At 40.2% G+C, this 18,671-nt stretch overlaps 1 protein-coding gene across 5 annotated transcripts in view; it reads left to right on the top strand.

The window, feature by feature from the left end:
• The window catches only part of SMAP2 (small ArfGAP2), a 59,638-nt gene that overhangs the window by 23,588 nt on the left and 17,379 nt on the right, over positions 1 to 18,671 (top strand). For 4 of the 5 annotated variants that reach the window (XM_049618704.1, XM_049618703.1, XM_049618707.1 and 1 more), the window contains exons 2-4: positions 14,461 to 14,594; positions 15,849 to 15,934; positions 16,908 to 16,986. In XM_049618704.1, coding sequence (XP_049474661.1) covers positions 14,461 to 14,594; positions 15,849 to 15,934; positions 16,908 to 16,986 — 299 coding nt within the window. The remainder of the gene's footprint in view (positions 1 to 14,460; positions 14,595 to 15,848; positions 15,935 to 16,907; positions 16,987 to 18,671) is intronic. The other variant, XM_049618705.1, reaches the window with a different exon arrangement.

The raw sequence follows: 18,671 nt of genomic DNA, 5'->3' as shown, positions 1-18,671 counted from the left end.
CCTCGGTCCTGGCAGGCTCTATGTTCCATCCCAGCTGAGCTTTTGCTGGAGTAATTGCCCACATAGAGCCTTCAAGCCAAACAATTGTTTGTACAGATAGTCTCACTGTTTAGCTCCTAATGAAACAATCTCCTTCCTGCCCCCAATGAAAGCAGCTATTTTTTATTTCCTCCCTCCCTTTTTGGAGACGCTGTATCTCAGCCCCCACTCTTCTATCGTATTTATAAATGCTTTAAGCAGGGTCTTTGTGCAGAGGAAATTGGCTAGAGCCAAAATATCATGGGCTAACTAGGAGACAAAGAGCAGTAAGGACACCCTTTCCCCAACTTTCTGTGTAGGATATTTAAATTACCTTTGTGTGATTTTTCTGAGTAATAAGTGATTTAAACCTCAAGTCCACATAAGAAAAATACTAGGTTTTTTAACAGTATACTAAATTGGGCCGTTGTTACCTAAAGGAGCTCACAGAAATAACCAAAACTAAAAATAAAACTGAACCACAAAACAACCATAGATGAGTGCCACAGGACAACAATAAGATGCTGTGGGAATCAGGGCAGGAAGGAGAAGAGGCTCAATTGGGAAAGTGGATGGAGCAAGATTTTCATAAAATGATGTTTTGTAAATACAAGTAATAGCCCAGATACAGCTATTTGTGAGAGATCTTAAGTTGATCAGAAAGTATGAGTAATCCAGTTTTCCTTATGACCAAACTTTAGAATCTCCAGAATATGAATTCAGGGAGAGAATCCCAGGGAAGTCCAGTGTGTCCTGCTTCTCTTTCCCACTTTGGGTAGCTTCTTCTGGATTATCGGTGCTTTCACATGTTGCCACGTCTACTCTAAAGCTCTGGCTCACATAGAGACACAGTCACTTCCTCTCATTCTTTCCCCTTAGCCCTGTTAACACTGTTTGGAACTTTGGGGTGCCTGGGTGGCTCGGTCAGTGAAGCATCTGACTCTTGATTTGGCTCAGCTCATTATCTCATTCATAGTGGTGAGATTGAGCCCTGCTCCAGCCTGCCTAAGATTTATTTTCTCCCTCTCTCTCTCTCTCTCTCTCCCTCCCTCCCTCTCTCCCTCCCTCCCTCTCCCTCCCTCTCCCTCTCCCTCCCTCTCCCTCCCTCTCCCTCCCTCCCTCTCCCTCTCCCTCTCCCTCCCTCTCCCTCTCCCTCTCCCTCTCCCTCTCCCTCTCCCTCTCCCTCTCCATCTCAAAAAAGAAAAGAAAAAAAAAAGACTGTTTAGAACTTTGAGTACAAAGGGAGAATAAAAAAGGGACTTTCTTACAAAATATATACGAAACTAAAAAATAGTCACCCTTTCAAAGTTTAATTGCTGATCCTACCTTGGCTTGTTTCTAGTCCCTGTTCTGCTTCCCAATTCTGAGGTCTCTGTGCCTTAGCTTTATGGGACCAGCTTCTTGATTACCTTGCTTGATTTCTTTTTTTGCTCAGCACCAGGCTCTCCTCCTTGTGAAAGGTGCTGTCTAAGGACCCACCACGCAGGAGTTTATGCTCTAGAGAACTTGACCTAGAGGTAAAAGCCAAAGTAGCCTTGTGCTGCTGCTCACTTAGGGCTCTTTTACTCATTTCTTAGTAGATAGGCATCCAGGCCTCTTCCTGAGGTTGTTGACATAGGAGACCTCATCCTCCGGGTTAAATTCAACACTCTCCAGAAAGAGTGGGGCTTTCCACTTGGAGGCCCAGCAGCATATGCCACAACTTGTACTGCTTTCTCAGGGAGCATTTATTTAACAAGAACTGTGTACACACTGGGTTTTTTTTTTTTTTTTTTTAGAAGGGAAACTTTTATTTGGCTGCATGAAATTTAAAAACAGTTAAATACAAAAGCACATTCTTTTCTTCCTTTCTTTCTTCTTCATCTTTTTCTTCTTTTTAAAAAAATTTGTATTTATTTTTGAAGGAGAGAGACAGATCGAGTGCGAGCGGGAGAGGGACAGAGAGCACGGGAGGCATAGAATCCCAAGCAGGCTCCAGGCTCTGAGCTGTTAGCACAGAGCCTGACGAGGGGCTTGAAGCAACGAACCATGAGATCATGACCTGAGCTGAAGTCAAATGTTTATCCGACTGAGCCACCCAGGTGCCCCTCTTCTTCTTTTTAACAGCAAAACACATTCTTTTTTTTTTTTTTAATGTTTTTATTATTCATTTTTGAGACAGAGAGAGACAGAGCATGAGTTGGGGAGGGGCAGAGAGAGAGGGAGACACAGAATCTGAAGCAGGCTCCAGGCTCTGAGCCGTCAGCACAGAGCCCGATGCGGGGCTCGAACTAACGAGCTGTGAGACCATGACCTGAGCTGAAGTCAGACGCCCGACCAACTGAGCCACCCAGGCGCCCCTACAACAAAGCACATTCTAAAGTTTATTTATTTTTGAGAGAGAGAGAGTGCACATCTGCTCGAGCAGGAGAGGGACAGAGAGAGGGAGAGAGAGAATCCCAAGCAGGCTCCACACTGTCAGCATAGCTCGATCTCACAAAACATGAGATCATGACCTAAGCTAAAATCAGGAGTCAGACACTTAATCGACTGAGCCACCCAGGTGCCCCACAAAGCACATTCTAAACAAAATAACAAAGGTTATAAAGAAATTTAACAATTAAGAAACAAATAATTGTAAAATGTCAGTTCCCCTAATCTATGAAGTTAGAAGTAAATGGATATAAATATTACTAAATTTAGCTGGGGGTGTTGCTGTTTACTTTTTGTTTGTATTGCATGGTTTTTAAAACCAATCAATCAAAATTTATGGGACACCTGGCTGGCTCAGTCAGTGGAGCGTGCGACACCTGGTCTCAGGGTCATGAGTTCGAGCCCCACGTCGGGTGTACAGATTACTAAAAAAAAAAAAAAAAAAAAAAAACAAGTAAAACTTAAAAAACAAATCAAAATTTGTTTGGATAAATATTAAGTTACTTTTGTAGATTTTTAAATACTAGCTCATTGCATTTTCTGTATTGTTTCAAGTGTCTCTACCTGGTTGTGTCAAACTTCAATTAATGGCTTAAGTAATAGTGGATATTTTATTACTGTCAAAGTGCAACAGTTATACTGCCCAATTCTAGAGAGTCCAATTAATTGGTAATAACGTGTTCCTAAGAATTCTATTAAGCACTGGCTCAGGAATTATAATGAGAGCAAATGTAGTATCAATTAAATAACAGCCATTTCCTAAAAAAGAGGTAAATCAAAATTACTTTTAAAGAGAGAAATAGGCAAATGTCCTGCTGTGGTTGTGGATGTTCAGGAGGCAACTGCTGTTGAAGCTAAATCAAATTTGCATGTGACCCTCAGGCCTCACAGTTTAACCCTCTTCATTCCTGGGAAACCTGATGAAGGGAAAGCGTGCCCTGACCCTCTCAGGCTTCTGCTTGATGAATTAGCCACTTGGGAGAAGTTGGAATTTAAACTTTCTGTGAGCCAGTATTTGTCTGCTGGGACCATTTTCTTTTCTTAGCTCATTGAGCTTTCCTCCCAGTCGACAGGGATGCCAACCAACTTTGTTGAGCTTTTTTCTCATGGAACATAATCCATCTTTGGCAGAGGAAAAATATTTCTTTCCAGTTCTCTCTCAAGGTCTTTGGCCCTCTTTCTGTAGGAGTTGCACTTCTGTTATACACTGCTGATGTTTTGTACACTTTGGGAAGTTTCTTTATTTCTAAGCAGTAAGTTACCTTGTTAATGAACCTTCTGCATGTTTCATTATATGTTCTTGCTGTAGTTGCCTGTCCGTTTGGAAATTTCACTGGACCTGCAGGCTCTTGTTTTCATTTGACTTTCTTCACATAATTGTTTTAATGTTCCTGGCTTTTCTCCTTCAAGCCTTTTGAAAGGGACATTTAAGGTAACGGCATGGACGAGTTTCTTCAAATTGCCTTTGGACTCATAGTCTAGGTGGTCTCCATTTTCTGATCCACTCTCTTTGTCTAATCCCAAATTGCTGTCATTCGCATAATATTCTCTAGAGAGCAGGCAGGTTTATCATTTCCAGCACACTTCAGTCATAGATTTTTAGCTGGCTCTCTGTATCATTTACAACTTATTTCATTTGCGTCTTTGAGTTTTCAAGCATTTTTTTTTCCTCCCGTTCCCGTACTCTGCTTCCGTCCTGCGGCTTCTTGGAAAAGCAACTCTAGGCTTTCCTGAAGATGCGTGTTTTCAACCACACCATCCGTTCTTTCCCTCTGAAGTTGTTCTACATTCTTCTGAGATGCTCTTAGTGTTTTGGCACCAGTCTCTAGGAATTGGAGAGATTTCAATGTATCTTTGAGTGACCGTGTGTGTCCTCGAAGGCAAGCTGTCATCACTGCATGAAATGAAAGTTTAGGGGGCTCACTTTTGTATTCTTTTTTTGAGAAAGCCTATTGTGTGTTAAAGTGAAGAGGTGGATATATTTAGATTTGTATTTTTTGTCATACTCTGTGTTTATAATATCAGAAGACTAGCCTCCACTGGAGCCATCAGCTTGTGCAATCAGCCTAATCTTCTCCTTGACTTTATGAGATTCTTCAACCCCGGGCAGAAAATCTTTTGACTAACTCTTTTCCTCTCCTTAAAATATGTTTGTTCTTTACTATAAAAACAGTCATAGCAGCACATACCAGAACCTCCCAGGGAAACCCCAAGAGACTTGGGCCTTGTCTCAAGCTTTCAGACAGCACCACCAAGAACAGCTGGTCCAGGACTGGCTGGAAAGACACTTTGTGGCAGTCAGGAGGCCCTCTGTTTGGAATCAGGGACTTACCACGCCCAGGAGTCCCTCTGTCTGTGTCCTGTCCCTGAGTGTGAAAAAGGCCTCTGGGTGTCTGGGTAGGATTGACCCTCCAACATTTCTCTGTGAGGCTGGAACATAGCAGCTGGCACCTGTGTATATGGTTTTAAGGGGGGAGTGATGTCTTCATTGGCATATACAGGTGAAGAGAGGAGTAATAAGAATTGATTCTAGAAAGGCCCCGATCAGGCAAGAATTTAAGCCACGCTTAGGATTTTGGAGTTCACTTGACCACGAAGGTCCAGTTACATGTCTTTGAACGGGGTAATGACATCATCAGAACATACCTTGCCAGAATGTCCTTTTCGGAGGGGGGGCAGGAAAAAGGCCAAACTAGGACCCTGCCCTTTCCCTTCTGAAGTGTTCTGAAGAGTTGAATAATAATGGTACAGGTTGGTTGATTTGGTAGTTCTTTATTACCAGTAAGATCACCTAAGTATGCACTAGTTATCTACTGGCAGATAGGATGAGTTATATAGCCTAACCTACAGTGAATCCCTACCTACTATGGACCAGGAAAATAAGACTGGGGTGGACCTTGAACCTACATTTACTAAAAGTTAACTGCCCTTCCTATAGTCTTTTCAGAGTATAATCTGAGTATACTTTTCAGAGTATAGTCTTTTCAGAGTAGTTCAGTGAATTTTAGAGATACTGTTACTACGTTTTAGAAGAGGTAGATTTCAGAGATACTGTAATCTAGGTAAGGAAATTGACTCTTGGAGAAGTGAATTGACTTGTCTGAAGTCAAACAGCTGATTTTGTGGTACAGCTTAGATAACCCATATTTTTAGCTCTGTGGATAGCAGGGGCTAAGTAAATAACATGAGATATGTACAAGCATGTTTTGGACTAGTTCAGAGCAATTACTGTTTTTGCTAGGATTTAAAGGAAATGAATAGCCACTGTATAGAGTTGCTGAGGAAAGTTGCTGCGCTCAGCTATAGACATGTGCCCTGTTTTGGGCCCTTTGGCTATGTAATTCCTATAGGCTCTTTTTCAGTTGTATTTAATTTTTTGGTCCTCCCTTGCCCAGGGCTGAGCAAAGTTCAGGCAAATCCAGGTCTGTAAGCACTGCTGACGCGTACAGAAAGATGAAGAGTGTCTGCTTCCCTACTGATTTCTTAGCTTTAATGTCTTTAGAGAAAAGCCATTTTAAGTTGACCAATCATTTCATCAATGAGTACTTAGCAGTGTTGTACTTCACTAACCTTTTTCTGGTTACCTGGTAGGAGGATAATGTTGCTCTGCTTCATCTCCACTGATGTCATAGCAAGCTGATTGCTGTCTCTGTTTTATCACTGATGTCCTGAGTTGAGTTGGTTCACTTATCTCATATTTTGGTTGAGTGTATGACAGCTGCTATCTTCTACTAGAATCTCCAAACTTCTGTCTTTATCTTGCGTGTCTTTTTTTTCAATGTTTATTTATTTTTGATGGAGAGAGACAGAGTGGGAGTAGGGGAGGGGCAGAAGAGAGGGAGACACAGAATCCAAAGCAGGCTCCAGGCTCTGAGCTGTCGGCACAGAGCCTGACATGGGGCTCGAACTCACGAGTTGTGAGATCATGACCTGAGCGGAAGTCAGATGCTTAACTGACTGAGCCACCCGGGCGCCCCATATCTTGCACGTCTTTATCTTGCATACCGTGTTATTTTATGTAAATATGAGAGGAGTGTAGATGTAGCACCAGGAGATAAAAATGCAGAATAATGGGACTCAGTATAAGGCATCTCTAATAATGAGTGCCGTCTAACAGTAAAAGTGACTGTCTTTTGAAATGGTATATAACTGACTTAGCACTGGAGTTGTTCAAGGATGACCCAGGTGGTCACCTGAAGAAGGATTGCCCACATTCAGTGAGGGCTTAGACTTAGTGACTTCTGAGGTTCTTTCTACCTCGGATTTCCCAAATTAACATTTCTTGGGGACTATTTACCTTTATTCTCTAATTGCTCAGAAATGTTTAAATTTGCTTTGTCTCAAACATTTAAAAAGCTTAACTTCCGTTTTTCTTTCAAATATATGAATGTGAATGGTGTCTCATTTTGAAAAAAGGAAACAACATTCTTGCAAGAGAGACCAGATGGAAAGGAACTTCTCTTGCAGAACATTCTGAGAGCAGAGGTTGATTGAGTAAGCCCTTGTTCTGATGTGCTGGTTCCTTAAAATGTTCGTGCTTACAGAAGTTCAAAGTTACTGTTTATTGTTATTTTGGAACAAGGAACTAAGTGAATTCTCTCTTGTATAGGTGAAAATAGGCTGGTAGACATACCTCTCAGCAGACTTACTTAATTTCTCCAAGAAGCACTGGCCTTTCTGTGTATTCTTCTTCGTAGTGAAACAGGGGGTGAAGGGATATGGTGAGTGGAAATGAGGTAACTATCATTAGAATTGTTCTTAAAACAATCACTGCATCTTCATCACTTTGCCTCCCAAATTTCATGTTGGAGTTAATGACAGGCCAAGTCAAAGAGAAATAACCTGTTTTCAAACCAGAGTTTGTTGATTTGGCTTCTTCCTCACGTGTGTATCACATTCAAACCAGTTTTCAGTGCCGGTCACAAGCTCCGTGAACTGAATTTGACTCAGTTCTTTAAGTTCATCGAGCCTTAACATCTTCATAAATTGATTATCTCATGTTGCATTTTCAGAACCATTGAATGCCAAGCAGGAAGGAACCCCACCGTTACCTACAAATCAGCTAATAGAACTGTGATAGTGGAAGAGATCATGCAGGGATCATGTCTGTGGCGTCCCTGAGAAAGGATCATCCAGCCTCTGCTTGAACACCTGCACTTAACTGGATTCTGCCATTTCAGGATAGGCTGCATTTGTTTTCACACAGCCTTAATTGTTTCAGAACTCTTCCCCAGAGTGTGCTAAAATCCACTTCTACTCACTGGTGCTAGCTCTGCCTTTGGAGCCTCACCAAAGTAACTTAATCCCTTTTCTGTGTGGTAGCTTCACCTTTAAGGTGTTTGAAAAGAGCTACCTTCATTTTGCAAAACAGGAAAAAAAATTATATTACTTTTATCTTATTGATGACTTCATTTAAAAAAATATTAGTTTTGGATACACTGGTTGCTTGCATTGTGCTAAGTATTTGGGGTAAATGATGAAGGCGTGTGGTCCTTGCCTTTTAGAGCTCACATTCTATTTAGGGCAAGAGAGACCGTAAGCAACTAGCTATAATAAGATATTGAGTATTAGAAGAGCAAAGTACATAGACACTATTAGCCATAAATAAGGTCGAGATTTATTCCATTAGAGAGCTTCACAGAGGAGGTGGCATTGGACTGGATTTGAAGTTTGTGAAGCAGGGAATGAGAAGAAAGCCATTCCAGGTAGGAAGAATGGTGTAGGCAAACAGGTGTGAGCGCATGGCAAATTTCAGAATGATGATTTCCTCAGCATGTATAAAGCACAGGCTTTTAGAGGGCTTTATCTGTCATGTTAAGGAGTTTCAACCTCTCTTGCAGCCAATAAGGAGGCATGGGTGGCTGTGCTGTTTTTAAAATACCTGTACTGTTCTTTCTCATCACAGAAGTAACACAGGTTCATTGCAAACCATTCAGCAAGTACATACAAATATAGAGAAGGAAATAGATATTTCACAATGCTACTCCCCAGAAAAAAATATCTTTTGGTATTTTACATATTAAAATATTAAAATTAAAATATTATCTGCTGTCTGCTCTTGTGGCACTTACAGTCTAGTGGAAAAGAGGTGGTACACAGCTGCACAAATAAAAACATGACAAAATGTTGTACAGCTTAAGAAACTAAAGGGTAAATGAAGGTTTATAATCTTTAAAAAGTCCTTATCTTTTACTGACTTACACCAAATCATGTACAGATCAAATGGTATAATATTTGAGATTTGCTTCAAAATGTTCCACGGTTGGGAGAAAGGGAAAGTGTGTGGGAGTATAACTGAAAAGACATTGGCCAGAGGTTGATAATTGCAGAAGGTGGTGGTTAATTATACTCTGCTTTTGTGTGTTTGACACTGTCTGTAATAAAATGCTAAAACCAGAAGAAAAGATGGAAGAGAGATTATTCTCTGGTTTTGATTGGGAGGCCGAGGAGTTCCTTTGAGGAAGAAACTTTTCAGCTGAGATCTTTGGTAGATACAGGAGTTGACCAGGCTATAAGTGGCAGATGGTGGTTGGGGAGAGAGCTTTTTAGGCAGTGGGGTCAGTGTGTAAAGGCCAAAAGCCACGTAAGGAATGTATTGGTGCTTTGAGGAAATGAAAGAAGACTGGTATTGGAGTTGACAGACTGGGGAAGTAGGCGTGGGCCAGATCACGTGGACTTTGGAGACCATGTTAAGGATTTTGTTGTTTAATCCCACAGTGAGAGAGGGAAGCCTTTCACAGAAGGGTTTTATGTGGCCCTTTACAAAAGGTCCCTTTTGCTTCTCTAAGAGTTCAAGCTGGCTGTTTTGTGGAGAATGGTTTTGGTTTGGGGCTGGAGGAGAAGAGAACATAAAAGTGGGGAGGCATCAGGAGGTTATTGCACCAGTCCAGGCAGTCTGGAGACTTTGTATTAGAGAAATAGGGTTGCCGATGAAGAGAAGGGATACTGAACTGAAAGATATTTTGATCTTGGTGATGATGTAGATATGGGGATAGAAGGAGAAAAGTGTACATTTCTGACTGATGCAATTGAATGGGTGGAGGTGTAACTGACTAAGACCCTAAGAAGGATGGAGGAAGAGCAGGTTTTGTGTCAAGACTGAGAGCTCAGTTTGGAATATGCCATTCAGAAAATTTGCACCAGTTTACATTTTCACACCTATATATGAGACACGTGTAAAGTTAATATTCGGGCTTCTGATCTGTACAGGTTTAAGTTTTAGAAAGATTCTGGGGTGCCTGGTGGCTCAGTCCGTTAAGCATCTAACTCTTGATTTTGGCTCAGGTCATGATCTCACAGTTCATGATTTAGAGCCCAGTCCAGCTCTGCGCTGACAGCACATTCCGTCTCCCTCTCTCTTCTGCCCCTCCCCTGCTCATTTGCAAGGAGGTGGGGAGGAATGTTCAAAATAAGGACTCTCTCAAAATAAATAAATAAACATTTTTTTTTTTTTTTTAAAGAAAGTTTATTCTGGCGGGAGGCTGGAGACCAATTAGTCTGTGAGCTCTTTGAATCTGGGGATCTCATCTGTACTGTCTCTGCCTTTGTATCCCTAGTACTTAGGTAGGCAGAGTGTTTGGCACATAGTAGGTACTCAGCAAATAATGCTCCAAGAATGAATGCTTATAGGTTTAGGTAGAGATTGATAGATTCAGGGAGTTTCCAGGGTAGATTCAACAGGGCTTGGATGGAGTAAGATGAAAGAGATTTTCTTTTCCTTGACCCTTCCTGTTGAAGAGCTTTTCAACAGTTCCGTGATGCTGACAAGTCTCCCTATGGGTAGCCATCAATTTATTAGTGTGTTTTTCTTTTTTTGGGGGGGGGGAGGCAGAGAGAGAGAGAATCGCATGAGGGGCAGAGAGAGAGAAGCGTGGGTCACCCAAAGTGGGGCTTGTGCTCACCTGATGTGGGACTTGAACTCATGAACCGTGAGATCATGACCTAAGCCCAAGTCAGATGCTTAACAACTGAGCCACCCAAGCACTCAGTGTGTTTTTCTTTTGCTCAATATTTATTTGTTTGGAACTCTATAGGTTAGAGATCAACAAGCTGTAATTATCATAATAGTAGCTTCAAGCTATCTGTAATTCTAGTTTTCTTCTCTCTGCTGACTTCTCAAGCCCAGAACCCACTAAGGCTAGCAGCTTTGGTGGTGGGGGAAGTTGGAGTAGCAAAAGAAATTTACAGCAGGGCAGCAGTAGTTGGTATGTAGAACCTGTCCAGTAGTTGAACGTAAATAGTATTTAATTACATGCTTTCCATTTTACAAATGGAAACATAAGCCCTAGAGAGACTTGTCAAAACACATGCAACTAGTCAGTGTAAACCTAGATTTCCCTGATACTGGCCTAGTACCAACTACAGTCAAATTCTTGGTAGATCAACCAAATTCATATACTTTTTAAATTTTCATGATTGCTTATTGCAGAGTGATTGCATTTAATTTTAACACTGTTTAATGCTTCCAGAGTCTGCTGTGAAGCACCTGTGGAATATGTTCACTTATCCATGACCTTGTTCTTGTGTTGTGCTAATTACTATCAATTTATATTGCTTTTCTATTTTGTTTGTTTTCACAATAGTTCGGAATATTGCCTCTCAGAGTCTCTCTCCATTTTCAACTTCGGAGTGGTATCTTTTGTATTTTCTCCTTCATTGCCATGACCAGTGTGTATCGAACAATGAAGTTTACCAGATTTAAGTAGGCAGGCCTTGGTAGCACCAGTACCAGGTACTGTGGAATCCAAGCGTGTCGGGTTGACAGTTTTGGGCCTTTGCATGTATCATGAAGACATGTGTGGGCACAAAGGCAGAGTGGGGGAGTCAAGCAGAGAAGGGGAATAGGTGGGGGTTTAGATAGCGTATTTTCAAAGAATATTTTCAGGGAGATGAAGCTGGTTAAAATTTCATGTGTTTTAGAAGATTTGAAATGGGATCCAGGGTAGATTTCTTCTTTGGGGTATTTAGTCAGTCAATTTTGGTTCTGACATTTTAGGACTGGAACTCATATTCCTGTCTAAAAAGAAGCATTCTGTGATGGGGCATAGTGTTCGTATATGTATACGAATGAGTTACCCAGCCTTTACAGTGAAGATGAGTGGGAGATGGGTTCTGGAAATCTCATTCTGTACCATGTTATTACGTGGGGCTCTCTCATATTGTCCGTCTGTATTCTGTGAGATACACATTTTACAGATGAAGAAACTGAGGCTTAGAAAATTTAATTATCTCTGAAAGCTGCACAGCTAATAATTGATGGAGCTGACATTCAAACCAAAGTTTTTTCTGGCTGTATAGATTGTACTTTTAATAACGACACCTTTCCCCTACATTTTCAGCCATATAAAGTAACTTTTGTCTTTTGTCTTTTCCTCTTCTGCAATTTCATAATCTTTTATGGAGCATGCAGTTATTGATTAGTAAATCTAGTGGCTGAACACTAAAGGATGCTGAGTGGCCAAGTTAGAACTGTTACTATTTCATTGGGAAAAGGTTATGGAGAAATGTGGGAGGGGAGAAGAGGAGGCTGTCCTCTGACTTTCATGAAAATATTATTGCCTGCATTAATTATTATTGTCTCTGTACTGAGGCCTCGTCAGTGGCTCCAGAGTATCAGGTCTCGGTAATGTATTCCTCAGAGGCAAAAGGACTTTACGTACTCTGGAATGAGAGCTGGAGAAAGTCCACAGCAGTGGCAGTGACTTAGATGATTGGGAATCACCCTCTGGACTTAGAGCCAGGAAGCAAACGGCAGAACATTCCACAGCTAACTTTTAATTAGTGTTGTGGCTTTTGATTGTGTTAGGAAACAAATATATTTTAACTATCTCGTCATTAGTTCTAGAATCTAGAGCAAAGAGAAAATGGTAAAGAAACATGAAATGTTAGCTTTTGGTCCCCCTTTTTCTTTTCTTTTTCTTTGTTTTTTTTTTTTTCTTTGTTTTTTTTTTTTTTGGTTTTTTTTTTTTTTTTTTGAGAGAGAAAGTGGGTGCATGTGCAAAGTCGACGCAGGGCTTGATCTCACCGCCCTTAGATCATTACCTGAGCCCAAATCAAGAGCCAGATGCTCAACTGACTGAGTCACCCAAGCACCCTTGGTCCCATTTTTAATCCTATATAACTTAAATTTTATCTGAATTCCTTTATAAAAACTATACACCAAAGTAGACACACCACACCCTTAAGAAACCACATTCACATCTGTTTAGGCTTTTCATTTTGTTTTTATATAGCTCCCTGCCACTGAAAGATGTGTGTTAATGATTTGTGTGTGTTAACTATATGGCAGGCCTACTATGCAAATCAATCTAGGGGTTTCAAGGGGCTGAAGATAAATCTGAGCCTATCAAGATAATAGCAGTTAAGACGTTATTGGGATAAAATCTCAGGCAGAGAACACCACCTGGTGGTTATAGGGAGGATTTGAGCTTTCTGCATTTGTAGTATTTTTCAGAATATCTGAATGCTATAAAGAAATTACATTCTTATTTATAATAATGGTGAATTCAGATTTCTAAGAATAATTTTCTGCCATATGATTCTAGCATTGCTTCATTAAAACTGCTGTCAGGGGCGCCTGGGTGGCTCAGTCAGTTAAGCATCCGTCTTCAGCTCAGGTCATGATCTCATGATTTTTGAGTTCCAGCCATGATGGGCTCTGTGCTGACAGCTCAGAGCCTGGAGCCTGCTTCAGATTCTGTGTCTCCCTCTCTCTCTGACCCTTCCCCACTTGCACTCTGTCTCTCTCTCTCAAAAATAAATAAACATTAAAAAAAAAATTTTTTTTTTAACCCTGCTGTCAAAACCTGCAGACCAACCAAGTGATTGTGTCTGGCAGAATTGAAGTCTGGTGCCCTTGGTTCTTCCAAACACAGGCCCCATTTATCTCTGTAAAAAATCAGTGAGTGTCTTTTCACTCTTCAATGCAACCTCTAACTGGGATAGCGTGCTTATTTTATGTGGCAAATTTCTTCTAGTGGAATGACGGAGAAAGAAATATTAGTGACTTTCAGTAATTTTTTTGGCGGGTATCATATAAAAGCAAGTTGTTTCTTTCCTGTATAAAAATTATAAAGAGGAGTTTGATGATTTTCTAGAGTGATTATTAGGATGAGCAAAGTTGGCAAGTTCTTTTTATTAAAACTTATATCTGAGATTTCTTTTTTATTGCAATAAGCATCTTTATTATTTGACAGTCTTGAATTGAGATAATTGTGTAGTTGGGTAAAGTAGGGACATCAGCTCGAAGGGGAAGGATGCTATTAAGTTAATCAGGATGCATATTTTATAGGCCTGGTGGGGAAGGGAAGATAATAAAGTTTTAAATTTCAGGTTGAGACTTGGGCTGGCATGGCATGTCTGTATCTTTTTTCCTAGTAGGAAAATTGAATCCAGCCCCCACCACCATTGAAAAGTTTCTTGAGAGAAGGTTATTCATGTAAGCTACTAAATAGAATGTGACATGAATTTGCACTTTTCCCCTGGGATATTTTTTATATAAGTAACAGTATAAGTAACTCTGCATTCTAACAGTCATGTTCTCAGACACTGTACAAAGCCACTCCATACACAAATGCCCACATATTGTATAATTCCACTTACATAATATATCCAGAATTGGCAGATCTATAGAGACAGAAAGAGATTTGTGGTTGCCAGGGGTCTGGCGGGGGGGGGGGGGGGGGGGGGGGGGGGGGGGGGGGAGGAGTTGAGAGGAAATGGGGAGTGCCTGTTAAGGAGTTTATTTCTTTTTGGGTAATTGAAATGCTTTGGAATTAAATAGTGGTGATGGTTGCACAACTGTGTGAATGTACTAAAAAAACACTGTACTGTACCCTTAAATTTAAACTAAACTTAAAAAAAAAGTGTCGATCCACGGAGAAGTGAACAAAATCAATAAAAAAAGGTGAATGTGGTAACAATTCTCTCATTTATGTTCTAGCAGAAATGCCTGATAATCTAAATATTCCAGCTTGGGCCTTGAATGTTGTTTTAATTTGTATTTTAATGCCCTGTTCTCGACCTTCACAGGGCCACGATGGGCCTCCTGGAACATTGGTGTATTCATCTGCATTCGATGTGCCGGAATCCACAGGAATCTGGGGGTGCACATATCCAGGGTAAAATCAGTTAACCTCGACCAGTGGACTCAAGAGCAGATTCAGGTACTTAAATAGCCCAACAGTATGTCAGCTGCTCTCATATTTCCATGTAAGAGCAGTTCCAGATGAATTTCAGTCAGACTGGGCACAAAGGTGAAAATAAAGGAAAATTTAGTTGTCAAACACGTATGTCAAGTTCTTATACCTTAATAGAGAAATTTGTAATCTTTATAGTTAAGATACAAGTTATTCTACTTATATTTTACTTTCTTCAAAACATAGTCTATGGTCTAGGATCCCATGGGTATATCCCCAAGGTATAAAGGGGATCTTTGGATTATTTTATGAGACCCCTAGCATTTGCAGATCTAACATTTGTAGTTTTAGATAGTCACACACACACACACACCCTCCAACTTCTAGACTTACAATATTTTATTGCTAAAATGTCTATGCAAATCTTGCTTGCTGTTAGGTTGGTGGGCTGGGGATGAGATACTTAAGTTAGTGAGACTAGATGGCTTAAGATCTGCACCGTGATATGGCTTCATTGTTGTCTATTTTCTTCCTGCTTTGAAACTTTTAAACGTAATTAAATTGTTTTTTTCTTTTTTGGGGGGGTGGAGAGGGGGAGAAAGGATCTAAAGAAAACAGTTGCTAAAGTTGGCAATAGAAATAAGAGGTTATTCTTAACCAGAAAATGGCTTTAGAAATTAGACTGCTTTTATTGATTCAGTAAAAGTCTAAAAGATTAGTTATATTTTTCAGTTACACTTTATTTTATCTTATGGAGGAAATTACATGCCATAGAGGTATTTGGGAATTTGAAGATTTAAAAACTCTTGGGATTTGTCCCTCACAAGTGCTAAGGAATCTATTTCAAAGGCCTCATGGGAAACACATTTATTGGTAATAAAGCTGAATGGATTAATTAATAGTATAAACTCAGAATTGTAGTTATTGCCCAATTATTGCCTGCCTGATTCGGTACTGATTATTGCCTATCAAGTGGACATTTTGATTGGTAGTTATGTGTCTTGGGCCCTCAAATGGGATCTTGAATTATTACTGAATTAAATGCATCTTGTCAGATGAATCTTTCAAGAAAAAGAACTCGGGGAGGGGGGTGGGAACGACAACCATGGGAGCAAATGGTTGGCAGTGGAGAGAATGGTGTTCTGGAAATCAGGTATGCACGTAGATCTTGGTTCTGCCATTGTTTGGTTGGTCCTTCAGTTGTAAAATGCTGCAGTTGGGTGAGTTTTCCAGTTCTTTTCTCATCTGACATTCCATGTGTCCCCATCTCTTTGATTGCAGTGCATGCAAGAGATGGGGAATGGAAAGGCAAACCGACTCTATGAAGCCTATCTTCCTGAGACTTTTCGGCGACCTCAAATAGACCCGTATCTTTTTTGGAGCAACTTAGAAGGCTGAGTGGTATTTTGGTGTTTGGGGAAAGTCACACAAGACTCAAGCCCCATGATCTGACTGGGCCGTCTCCATGTGGTTTAGTCAAAGTCTTTCTTTCTTCTCTCCTGCCACCAACACATACAAAAAGCATATGTGTACTTTCCGATGTCGGAATGGTGCTGTCACATGGGGAAGATTCATTCAAGAATTAAGACTGCAGTAGTTCACTGAATTCTCCCACAAAGTGATATCTCTGATAGTCTTGGCATCTCTGAAACTATTGTGTGCTGAAAAGAGTAGATTACTGTGCTGTATTGAATCAGTAAAACTACCATTCATTTGTAAATGCCTTTTCTGTGTCCTATGTGAAAGAATTAACTGTTACTGACCAGCTAATCAATAACCTTCTTCCCCTGTCAACAGGGGATAGCACCCTACTCACAACACCAAACCCCCTAAAGGCAGTGCTTCTCAAATGTGGTTTGTAGACTGTCTCACTAGAATTTTTCCTTTCGTTGGGTGCAGTAGGAACCTGTTAAAATGTAGATTTGGGGCCCTGCAAAAGATATGCAGCAGAATCTGGTAGTGGGGCACAAGAGTTAATAGCTTTAAGGGCACTCAGTTGCCTTTATTTAAGGCCTATTGACCTAAGCGTTTTAAAATAGATAATTGACTGCTGTACCAGTATTCTAGAAGAGCCACAGGTTCCTCTGATGTCCATGTGAAGAATAATCCCATTTGCTGCTATCATTACCCTGAAGGAAAGTCATAGGAAATGGCAGTAACGGTGAAGGAGGCATTGTAAGATTTTGGTCAGGGAAACTGCATGTGAAGAAACAGGAACCATATGGAGAAACCAGGCAGGAGGGAGAGGGGAGAACAACATTACACTGAATACAGATTGACCTATTGTAGTCATACTGTGGGAAAGATTTGTTTGACTTATCCTTAATAAGCTTTCTGCAGAGCTGTCGAGGGATTTATTCGAGATAAATATGAGAAGAAGAAATACATGGACCGAAGTTTGGACATCAATGCCTTTAGGGTTGGTTATCAAGCTTTGTTCATAATGAGTAGTGTGCTTATTAATCAGGCCAGGGAAGAATTTGAGAAGAGCCACTGAAATACTCCAAAGCCATTTTTAAAAAGTAGAAAAAAACCAATTATTGGGTCAAGACCATGAAATATGGAGCAGACTTCTGCATCAGGGACAGATAGGGCAAATCATTAGTGAGTTCTTTGCCTTGATCTGTATTTAGGTGTTAGTGATTCCCACTTCCAAATTGTTTCTTCAAATGGACATATTAGGCATACTAGATCAAACAATAATATGTGTAAACATGTGTGTGTATATATGCATTTTTTTCTGTAAATGACGTCAACAAAATTAATGAAATCACCAGAGTTTTTCTTCAGTTTGGCCAGCATGTATTTCCAGTGTGTTGATGGGCTAATTGCCAGTGGGACCCTGTTCCTGAGAAGGGTTTTAGGAGGAAACTTCTGGTTGCCAAGCTCGCTTTCCATCCTAGGCATGTGGTTAGAATCAAATATGATGTCTGACAGCTAGGGCAAGTATAATATACAGGAGGAAATACAGCATGGTTTCTGGAAGAAGAAGATAGGTCTAATGACAGCTAAAGGAGAACCAATATAATTATTTAGACCTAAAAAAACTTTTGACAAGATTCTACAGTAAATTTGCTTAGGAATAATTGACTATTTCTTTGCAGAAGTATAGAGAAGAGAGTATGGGATTCTCCAGCTCTCGCACGCACGAGCCCTGTCTGTGTCTGTCTGTCTGTCTGTCTATCTATCTATCCATCTATCTATCTATCTATCTATCTATCATCTATCTAGTTTTACATTTTAATGGGGGATGTACTAGCCTGTGAAATCACTTAAATTTTCACAGGGCTCTAAGTCCTTCCAGGCAATTTAAAGTCAAACTAATTGGAACATACTCCAGATTGATGTTTTGGGTTTGTGTGAAAAGGGCCATCAACTTGTAGGTGAGTTTCAATGTAGGCAGGGAAGTGCAAGGTAATACATTTAGTTGGGTAAAGATGATTCCTTCTGAACTCAGTGTGAGGGACTCTTACTTGTGGTCATCCAGAAAAGGAACCTGGAATTTATCCTAACTGTTTCAAGAAAGAATTAACCCAGTGTATAGCCACAGCTTGGATGGCATCATCAAAAAGAGTTTGGAACCAAAGCGCACACATCTCCTTTTATTTGTAGAAAACTATGGTCTGCTTAGCTCTGTTAATTGTACCAAAAGATAAGAAATCATACAAGGTCAGAAAAGAGTATCTGAGACAATCCAGAAGATGGGGGAGGAGGGAAGAGTGGCCGTATGAAGATAGTGTTCATTCATAATTATGTTGCTGCTGTACTGTACCCATGTAAACAGCCCATTTTAATCACGGAATGTTTTCACTTAGGAAGGAAATACCTCCTGTTTACCAAAAATCTCTTCCAAAAATTTTTTATTTGATGTACTTAGTTTTAAAAATATCCTTGTGAAGATTTATATGCCAAGAATTAATATTTGCTAAGTGAAGACAGTATCAAGTTGAAAAGAAAGTGGTTCTGTTAATTAAAGAGTATTATTTTTAAATGGACAGAGAAAGAATTTTTAACTTTGAGAAATTAAGTGTTCTGTATTAAAACATTGCACCATGTATGGAACAGACATAGCCACACGTGTTCTTTTGTGATTAAAATATCATA

Source organism: Panthera uncia (genome assembly GCF_023721935.1).
Source record: "Panthera uncia isolate 11264 chromosome C1 unlocalized genomic scaffold, Puncia_PCG_1.0 HiC_scaffold_4, whole genome shotgun sequence".
Classification (NCBI taxonomy): Eukaryota; Metazoa; Chordata; class Mammalia; order Carnivora; family Felidae; genus Panthera; species Panthera uncia.
Note: the sequence above shows the minus strand (reverse complement) of the source record. Positions and strands in the feature narration are given on the sequence as shown.